This window comes from Cupressus sempervirens, chromosome 4 (assembly GCF_028749045.1).
Source record: "Cupressus sempervirens isolate cs-2001-9-10 chromosome 4, ASM2874904v1, whole genome shotgun sequence".
Lineage (NCBI taxonomy): Eukaryota > Viridiplantae > Streptophyta > Pinopsida > Cupressales > Cupressaceae > Cupressus > Cupressus sempervirens.
The window spans coordinates 260457476-260468639 of NC_143121.1; the positions used below are offsets into that span (position 1 = coordinate 260457476).

Below are 11164 nucleotides of genomic sequence, written 5' to 3' on the forward strand. Positions count from 1 at the left end.
AATGGATGATTGTGCTTAAGCGACAAAAGAGCTTAATTCTTTCTATATAGAGAGATGGTTAGAAGCAAAGGCTGTCATGTGTGAGAACATAAGGAAAACAAGGAGTCTAGGGTGTTGCTTCATTCAGTGGCCAAACAGAATAGATTGCAATTAGCATGCAAAACAAGAAGACTTCAGAGTATGAATGCTTGAAGGGTGAACATGCTATCAGAGCTGAAGTGTGTGAAAGCTAAGCAGAATGGAGGAATGAAACAAAGATCTGTAAATCTACAAGTGAATTGTAATTTGCTATCATATCAAGCCTTACTGTTACTTTCTATTCATTGCATCAGTCTAGGGTAAATCCTTTGGATTAAGGTTGACCTAATAGTCATTTGTAAATCTTTTAATCGGGTGACATTCCAAGTGAATGGACTAAAGTCCTCTAACAAGGCTCACTCCTAATAGGGTGGTTGAAATCCTCTAACCAGGTCACATTTAATAATGTGTATTGTAACCTTTAATAGGGTTGACCTTTCACAGAGTATCACTTCAGAAGAGTGAGAATTAGTAGCATGTTACTAGTGGTTTTTTCCAAATTGAGTTTCCATGTAAAATCCTTGTGTCAGATGTGTTATTAAATGTGTTATGTTTCATGTTTACATTTTTGCAGAGTTGTTTTGACCTAGTACAATAACCTACAAATTTTAAGTATTGTATGATCTAATGGATGCATGCATAATAAGGTTTTATGGATATGGTTCTGTTAGGCATTGAAAAGTTTTATTTGTACATCTGGACCTTTGATAACTGATTCACCCCCACCAGTTATTCTAAATAATTCCAATAGTGTATGCACATAATTTGATCATATTGATCTAACATATTTTGCATTCATTTTTGCCGATGTATACCTTTTCTTTCTCTCTTTTAGAAGATGTATATCTTTTCTTTCTCTCTTTTAGAAGGTTATTTTGATTTTTGCAAGTGATCATGGGAGCTTGAGTCCTTGAACGACTCTAACAAGGAATGTGTTGCCTAGTTAGTGCCAAAATTATTTTAGTGAATTAAACATTATGGTTAAAGGCAAAGCTAGATCATAAGAAAACCTTTACTAATATTGTATTCAATCTTTATTGATAATATAGTATATTATATTTTATTTGTAAAATGTTACATGCATACATGTACATATGATTTATTGTTTATTTACGATTTATTATATTATCTTTTTATTAAAAATATTAGTCACTTTGATATAAATTATATATTACCAAGAAATTTATACAATTTAAAAACTTTTATTTATTTTCCTAAAATCTTGTAACCTTTACCAAATTGTTTAAACTACTGAAATATATAAAAAATTAAAATAAAATAAAAATAAATATAATTTATTGATAAAAATTAGAAAAATAATTTAAAATTAAAGAGATACAACGAAACTACCATGTAAACAACATCATAGAAAGTTTGCCATTGTCTCTATTTAGAAAAAATGCAATGCCACATTAAACTGAAAAGGACATTTAAAAAAATAAAAATACAACACTTCAAAATTTCTTCGGAATGATAAAAACTTCAAATTTTAATATCAGTGAGTTGATCTCCTTAATCATCCTTTTCATTAGCGTAGTTTTTCTTAAGATATTCCAAGAGATGATTGGTATACACGCATGGCCTTTCCAAATGGACCAAATGTCCAGCATTCTCAATTCCCACCAACTCTGTGTTCTCACCTAATTGCCTGTACATACAAATTAGTTAATGTCAAATTATTGAAGATTCAAAAGTCACAAACTAGTATAATAATTACAGAGGTTTCCTTTGTGGGAAGATTTGTAAAATGTAACTAAAATTAATTCAGTTATGCAATTTTCTGGATTCTGTGTCTTTTATGCATATCTCTCGGGAGTGGAACGGTGTGGCTGATTGTTTGGCTAAATGGGCCTCTGAGCATGAACCGGATTGGAACATTGTTGATCATACGATGCTTCCCCTTAATTTATCTCGGATGCTGGTTCAACTTGTGGACCAGGATTAAGCTTTGTAGTTCTCTTTGTTTTTGTGTTGTTCTGCTCTCTTTGGTATTCAATAAATTTTTTACTCTTCTTTTAGTAAATTTTTTTGATGATTATATATCTTATAATTTAAATCTCTCTATTTCATTGGTGATTCTTTTGTTTAGATTTAGATTTTATATGAATTCATATTCAAAATTTAACAATAATGTATTATAATTCAGACTCTCTTGTTTAATTTTACTATACAATTTCATTTTGTTGAAAGAAAAATTCTATTTATTTATCAAAGAAAAATAAAATAAAATAAATCATTACCCTCTCATTCGATTGGCAACTTCAAGGTTGAAAACCTCATCTTTATTGCCCCACAAGAGGAGAATTTTCTGCACATAATCAAATCACCCACAATTTTGATCAGTTTCTTGGTATTTTCTAATGAATTATAGAGAGTAACAAGTCATTCTATATGATAAGGTGTTCATTGTTTCAACTGATTGTAGACTAAGGTCAATAAAAATATTAGATGTTACAAATTGTCTTTTTAATTATGTTGTTAATGTTTGGTTAACAGTTTATTCTAGCTGTTTTCAGACTGTTGGTATAAATGATCAATACTTTAGTTTTGCTAATTTGAACATAAAAAATTATGATAGCTGTTGAATTCTAAGTATTATGTTGTTTTTGGATTTAATAATGAGTTTTATTTGTACCAATGTTTCAAATCACACTCTGTGATCTATCATTTTTCTATTCTTGAACTTCTTAACTTGTTGATGATAGATCACAAAATATAATTGAAAATTTGATACAAACGAATACACAATTGAATCCAAAAACAACACAAAGTTATATTATAAATGCAATAAACTTCTAAACTATATGCTATAGAATGCAGCAACTATGAATCTTAATCTGTAATGACCACGTGCAATAAATCTTATTACATATTTTATACACTAGTACTTCCTGTTCTTATTCTTATACCATTTTTTACACTACTTCCCCTTTTTTTACAATTTTGATGATAATTAAACAAACTATAGAAAAAAAAAACATCAATATGCATACTAGTATTTGCCACTTCAAAATGATCACATTCTCTACTAATGCAGGTGAACTTACCCTATCATGCTACAAAGAGAACAAAATATACACTGGAAGAGTTTCCTACCTATCTGTTTCATAATTAAGGTCTTAATGAAACAGGGGAAAAAGAGTGAATATAGAGAGAGTGCTACAATTTTGACAACCTGCTTAAGGCGTGGAATTTGGGCCACTTTGTTACTTTCAACAAGAGCAGCTAGAAGCTCTGCTCTCTCCTCCCTGTTGTTGAACATAACCTGCATCCACATCTCACATCGGTTAAAACCCAAGGTAGCTAATTAAAAACAGAAAAGCGACAAAATAGGATGACTTCAAAATTAATTGAAACCAGACTCCCTCAATGAAAATAAGTAGCCCACTATTCTGGATAGAAAAATAGTGAAGATAGGAAGGGCATATTTGATTGTGTGAGAATTTTTTAGCATCAATGTTTTGGATCGTACTATATGATCTATCATCTATAGTGTGATCTAAAACATTGATGCTGAAGAACCACCACACAATTGAATCCAGAAATAAAAGAAAAGTAAGTAATATAGATTTTGAAAATCCAAGTTCATTGAAATAGGTAAACTATAAACTGAGTCCTATAGTTCCAGAGAGTTTACTCATGGGACACACAAGGAGATTGGAGATAGAAGGAATGGAAGCTGCAGTGGGGATGGTGAGGGTACGGCAGGGGATTGTGATAGAGCAGTGGTGGAAGGAAATGCTAATATACAAATTGAGGTGAATTGAAATCTTCAACGAAGAATTTGCTTTCTGCTAGTGCCTTATAAAAGGCAAACAAAAAAATTCACAAAATCAAAAGATTGGAGTCGGTAAGTAATGACACGTGTCATATAGCAAGTGGCTCGACATCACCCTAACATAGGGGGCAATGGTGGTGTTGCTCTTAGGAAAAGTTTCTCATGAATGCCCAAGTCTTGGGAGCATCCCCTACTCATAAGAGCACACATCCCATATAAGGAATGATGTAATGTAATATTCGGATTCGATTGTGTGAGAAATTTTTGCATCAACATTTTGGATCACACTCTGTGATTTATTATCAGAATGAAATAGAAGGGGTTTTCAACGTTTCGGATCACACTCTATGATCCGTCATCAGGATGAGATAGAAGGAAATGCAAAGAAAGATAAAACTCCTTCTATCCCATTCTGATAATAGATCACATTCGAAACATTGATGCAAAAAATTCTCACACAATAGAATCTAGAAGTAAAATATTGCATTATAATGAAGTGTGGGAATCTGATATTGTTAAAATCTGATATTGTTAACAAATGATACAATCGTCTATACCAGTACATTCAGTATTTACAAATTCAAATTATATAGAGAAATAACAAATTATATAGAGGAATATGACTTGAGAAAGCTGAGACTGAAAGTCATCTCATCTTCTAAGATTCAAGAATGATATATTCAAAATCAAATTGAATTATGTACCTCTAGAAAATCTCTGAAGAGGAATTCTGGGAGCCAGATTTTCTTGTAACACGCCACAGAAAATAATGCTTTGAGGCCTTTAACCGTGGTGGGAAGCAGAAGCTCTGCTGAGCTTGAAAACCCAAGTCTGTTGAGAGAAGTCTGGCTGATTGAATCAGTCATGGCAATCACAGAGCCACTTATTACCAGACAGCTAACAAGTTCTGGATGCATTTCTGCCATTTTAAAAGCTACCATTCCTCCATAGCTAAACCCCACCATGGCACACTTGTCCACATTCAACTTTTTCAGCAACTTCATCAAACATTCAGCCTGAAATGTCTCAGACCTTTGCCGACTCACAGTTACAGATTTCCCGAAGAAGAGCAAGTCAGGAATGTAAACAGAGTACTCCTTGGCCAGTTTCCCTATCTGAAACTGCCACGTCACTCCTCCTTCTGCAGCAAAGCCATGTACCAAAACCAATGGAGGTTTTGTGCTACTTTTTATAGGAGTCCAGCAGCTCATAGTTGTCCCTTCTTCAATCTCAATTAGTCTTTGTTCCACGCCGGCCCACTTTAAAAGCTTTGTTAGTAGGGGCTTCTGTATTTCCACAAAATTTATTCTCCATCCTGGCATTGTTAATATGTATTCACAATTTCTGTCTCTGAGGATGGATAAGCTAGCCACTTGAAAGGTAAGACAATTGGTTCTAGAGTTAAATGATCTCAAACAAGCTCTACAGAACTGAAGATTTCTTATTTCAGTTCAAATTATGTGAAGCCCCTGAAACTTGACCACTAAATTTGCTGTTCTATACAAATTTGTCCGAACTTGTTGACATGTCTTTAGATTTCAACCAAATTCCAAAAATATCTGCAACAGCCAAATAATGGCAGTCATGGCCCAGCATATAAGATCTCAAATCAAGAGAGTCAAACAAAAGAACAATTTATTTTTGAGCTGAACATCAGTGAGAACAATCATCTAAGATTCTAAACGAGTACATAAACTGTGATATGTTCTAAGACCATAAAGTGATACAGATATTACATTCACAAAAACCTTATTTCAAGGCCATCACGATTTTATATAGAAATCCAGGCAATCATCCCAAACACGAAGAATTCATGATAATTCTAAAAAGACCAATACAGAAAACCTCTAAACAAGGAAATACACAGATCAATATAGAAATCAAACAAAAAGTCCAGAGAATTCAAAATAACACTGAAACCCCAAACAGACATCTGCAAGTAGATGTATTCTCAAAGGTTCTAAGATGAATCTCTTTGATATTCAGATATAGTACATGGCAGTAGTCAATGAAGACAATTAAACAAAGTTTGTAAATTTGTTTCAAGCTGGATACCCATAATTGGACTGGAAATCAAAACTGTGATAAAACAAAGTTAAAATTAGTCCATGAAATATGAAATTAGAAACCAGGGATGATAGATCATAGAGTAAACCAGGGATGATAGATCATTGATCATAGAGTAAACCAGGGATGATAGATCATTGAGTGTGATATGAAATGTTGATTGAAAAAAGTTCAATACAATCATATCAGTTTACAAGATACTACTTGCTCGATAAGTATTGCAAATCAGAATACATAAGGCTCGAATAAAAATACATAAGACTCGAATAAAAAAAATATGAGAAATATCCAAATGAAATTTCAATGCAATCTTGACAAATTTGTGGGTTCTGAGCATTAAAAGCAAGACAAACTAACAAATTAATAAAATAAAAAAAACAAATTATACACCTTTAACACATTCATACCAGCTATCAGAAATTTTTATGAGGAACTTCAGCAGTACATGGAGTGAGTTCTTGAGAACAAATTCATTCTGATGAGCATAATTAGAATGAGAACAGCAATGAAGATAAAAAATCTTTCAGTTTCTTCGTCTCTGCTGCAAAACTCACACATGCTAAATGGAAAAATGAGAAACGTCTCAATGAATCAAGAGACATATACTGCAAAATCGATGGCTTCATGTTCAAGGATTCCATTTATTTTTGTGGGTTTGGTAATTGGGCGTTGAAGGGATGCATTTCCCTTATAACTTGTTAAGGTGTTTATCATATGGGCCCCTGATTGCTTGTATGTATTTACAAAGTTCTGCTCTATTACTGGATAAGTATGGTTATGTTAGGTCACCTAGCCTATGTCCATACAAATTTGAAGGGGTCTCATATTAGGTACAACTACGTTGCAGACCTTTCAAAAATATATATATAGCAAAGAGATTGAGTATTCGGATTCAAAGTGGAGCTCAGTTATTAAAAAAATGGTATGACTTCTTGAAGTTGTAAACAATTTTATATTGATGCTCCCACATGTATAGTACTTCGCATTAATACCATTGATGGGGACATTGACAGTAGATATGTGAATCAGTCAAGCAGATTATACACTGTTTCTTTGGATGTGATGGCCCTTTAAACGTTACTCATGGATTTATACAGGGGCTGAAATTGAACATTCCAACTGTTATCTCTGATTCGGGGCTGTTTAAGTATACCTTACTTGCAAAAATCACAGATCATAAGAAAAACTGTAGAGACCATTTTTTAAAAGAAGGTGAGTTCCTTTGAAACAAAAATTTTGGTTGGTGAAAAATGCATATTTATAAATATATAAATTAAAAGGGAGTTTATCAAGGTATGTGGTTGCTTGGTTGGATTTGGCTCAACTGGCATAATAAGGGCTTGTTGCACCAGTGTAATCAGTCATGTTAAATGTCTATTTAGCAGAATTTTTGCATCTAATGTGATGTTTTTGTTTATTTGTTAATTAATTTAAAAATCACGTTCTGAGAATTTTAAATTAATTAATAAATCAAAGAAATAGTCATGTCAGGTGCATTCCTTCAGGGCCCGTTTGGTTGCTGGAATATAAATTAAGCATTGGCATTCGGAATGCTGGCTTTGGGATTCTGGAACTTGGAATCTAGATTATGATTAGGGAATCCAATTTGGGACTGTTTGGTTGACCAAGAATTCATTGTGAGAATACAGAGTTCCTCTGTTTGGTTGCACATTGTGGAATTGGAATACTAGCCAAAATAACATGCAAAATATTATCATCCAGCTGTAGCATTATCATCATGCAAAAAAATTCAATACTTACTTGCTTTGTTGAAGTCCAAATTTTTTTAACAAGAATAAAAAGATTAAGTCATGTTGAAAGTAAACATTATCATAACAGATGAGGACGAAATTGTACTAATGGATACTAAAACTTTTATGACTCTCGCTCTATAAAAAAATATCATTGATTATAATTCACATAATTACTGATATGAAATATGTATATTGTTCAAGTCTCGTTAAATGAATCTAAATCACAAGAATTGATGAAATAAGAGTCAGAAACATCCCATTAAAAATATATATATTTGTAGAGATCCAATAAAAAATTTGATCATCACAACATTCAAACTCACAGGTGCAAAGTCTAAATTTTTATATTAATTTTTTACGAAATCTTACCTGGAAACATTTTTACGCCAAAAAAAATCAATAGCGTAGATTGTTTTTGTCCTGCATACAATTCATTTAACTGAGAAACAATGTATGTGAAAAAGTTATTTCACCAAACTTTTTTGCAGTAACTACTGAGGCAGACCAGGCGGAAAAAGCTTGATAAATTACTCAACAGTGGCAAATATATGAGCAAGTAATAGCGAAAAATTTTCCACCCATTTAAAAAAATTAAATTTCAAAAATTAATGCAAAAAAAAGTGCCCCCAAATGGGCATCCGGAAGTCAAACCCAATCAAATTTTACTTTAGTTGAAATCCTCATTTTCAAAAAATGGGATTTAAAATGGGAATTAAAACGAGAATTCCAAATAACAAGTATTTGAAAGAATTTGGAATCCTTGTTTTGGGAGTCAAATGGGGATACCGGATTCCACTTTTTTTCAATTCCAATTCTGATTGTGCGGACCCAAACAATGGATTAGAATTTTTTAAGAATTCTGAATGCCAATTCCATTCTAATTCCAGCTACCAAACGGACCCTCAGCTATTTAGCCACAGGCGTTAAAAAGTAGTTCATAGCGGAAAAATGAATGAGTTTGAATGAGGTTATTGGGTCCATTCTCCCTCTAGTTCATGTGGTACTAGAACGGTAAGTATATGAAAAGGCATTTGGTAACAAGGGTGTGTTGCAGTCTAAAAAGTGGTATACAATTATTATTAATAGTTAAAATTGAATAATGTTGAATTCTAATTAAATAAGTAATATGAAAGTTGTTAGGATTTGAAGTATTGTTTTTCATCATGTGATATTAACATATAATTTATGTTGATAAGGATCATAATGATCTAATCATATTCATAATTAGTTATGTTTTATTAATATGTTTTTGTACATTTTTAAAAATTATTAAATAATGTTCTATTGTGTTAATGAGCTATTAGTTTCATCAATTTTTTTTTTTTTTTTTTGTATTATTCTAAATTGTATTTCTATCACTTCAATGAGACTTTTGTATTTTACAAATCTTAGACGAAATTATAATCATCCTAAATAATTGCTACTGAAAAACACTTAAAACAAATAATTATGTTATTCCTAATACAAATTAAAATTCATTTGTTTAGAATGTTTACAATAAAAAGATGGTTGGTTGGCATTCAAGACCTAAAACTAAATAATTATCAAGTTTATATTAACATAAGAATAATTAAGTAGATGTCATCATTCTAGGCGGTAGCAAAGGGTGACCATTGGTGTTGGAAACAAGTTGTTGCCCATGCTCATCTAGCATTTCATTGTCAAAGAGACTAGAACGCCTTTGCCGAGATAGAGATTCAACATCAATAATGTATTTATATAGTTTAGGAATTTATTGTAGATGAGAAATTGGGAACAACTTGCTAAGAGTTGGACACCTTATGATAATAGAAAGCATGCCACCTACATTGTACTAGCAACGATGAGAAATAACCATAGGTATGAGGGCGCTTACAACCACATCTTTGAATATAATGAAGTTTGGTGTGACTATTGTCATATAGAGGCACATGAGTAATGGTATGTATAGCACTCTCATGGTGGTTCAACAATATTTGCAAGTACTAATTTATATTATCATTTTTCTTTACCTATGCTTGGAAAAATGGACATAGAAACCACATTCATTATTTAGTTAGGAAGTAACTACAACCACTACCCTCGTTATAAAAAGTATTTCTATTTATAGACTTATAAAGTCAAGATGAGATGAAGCATAAAGATTGTGAATTCATGGTGTAGGCCCATAAGACAAAAAAAACATGTTAGAAAGACTCAAATTAGTGTCAATCAAATTAGTCACAAATTGGTCAACTAACTAAAAAATGATGAGATGAATTAATTATTAGTCAAAAGACACGCCCTAGTAAAACAAAAACCACAAGAAAAGTAATGTTAGATTCTAGATTAGCTTACCAAATTCATTAGAGATGAAAAATTAAGATTAGAAAAAAAATCAATGGCAACATTTTAAATCAAGCTTAAAAATTGAAGAAAAAATAAATAATAGATTTGATATAAAGCAAATAAAAAATATATCATTGTAAAAGATTGTAGGTAAATAATTGTTAGAACATAAATTTATTGCACACTAGTTTTGACTAGTAAGTCATATATCACTTATCACTACTTAGATTAGATTTCTTTTTTCTCATCTACTCATGTATAATCTTACAATTAGATTAGATTTAGCCTAAAAAATTGTATATAGTAAAATGTAAGACAACACATTTTTTTTTATTAATTTCTTTTGTTTATTATCTAGCTAAGAAGGTTGCTCCAATGACATCAAATTTGAACTTTTGTTTTAAAAGTTTAATCTCCACAAATCATAAACAAATTAAACTTTATCTAAGGTTGTCAATTTTTATTTTTTAAAAACATATGTCGGTTCTTGAATTTGCTCCCTTAAAGATACTTCTTGATCCTTTGTATAACACAACTTGTATGACTAACTATTCCATTTGATCTCTCCCTCTAATAGAAGCTAGTCCCCTCTTCAAGGATGCTTGTTAACATGATTCACATGGTTCCCATTATTCTTAGCCCCCTAAACATAGATTTGGTGTCAAAGAACTCATGGTTGGTCTCTATAACCTCATTCGTATTTTATCTCTTCTTGGCTCTATCATAGGGTTGAACTTGATTGGCTATCCAATGACAAATTTATTTGCTTGACATTTAATACCTCTTCCATCAAGAATGCAACTCAATTGCTAAATAAAAAACGTGTTAATAAAATACCATAAATCAATTCTAAATAATCATATTGTTTCCCATAACCCAAAAAACTTGATGAATATAACCCAAATCTACCTTCCTCTTTAATTGATTCTTCATATCTAATAATTAAAATAAAATATATATATATATATATATATATATATATATATATATATATATATATATATATATATATATATATATATGACATATTTTAATATAATCATTTAAATTTAACTTTACATAAATTTTAAATACAATATTTTTCAATCATTTTTTTAAATAAGTATAATATACTTCTCTTAAAAACCAATACACAAAAGACTAAGAATTTAGTGGTACAACTACCTTACCAACTCTCCGC

The 11164-nt window shown here is 31.2% G+C and overlaps 1 protein-coding gene across 2 annotated transcripts; it reads right to left on the reverse strand.

The window, feature by feature from the left end:
• Positions 1 to 1444: 1444 nt before the first annotated feature.
• On the reverse strand, positions 1445 to 6756 carry LOC149560980 (uncharacterized). 2 transcript variants are annotated; one of them, XM_089824915.1, is made up of 5 exons: positions 6331 to 6756; positions 4561 to 5415; positions 3254 to 3343; positions 2319 to 2386; positions 1445 to 1726 (listed from the first exon to the last, which is right to left on the reverse strand). In XM_089824915.1, the coding sequence occupies exons 2-5, from the start codon at positions 5176 to 5178 to the stop codon at positions 1591 to 1593; spliced, it is 912 nt and encodes a 303-aa protein (XP_089681041.1). In that variant the 5' UTR covers positions 5179 to 5415; positions 6331 to 6756; the 3' UTR covers positions 1445 to 1590. The 2 variants fall into 2 exon arrangements, with proteins under 2 accessions (XP_089681041.1, XP_089681042.1); XM_089824916.1 differs by having other exon boundaries at positions 6314 to 6637.
• Positions 6757 to 11164: the final 4408 nt, after the last annotated feature.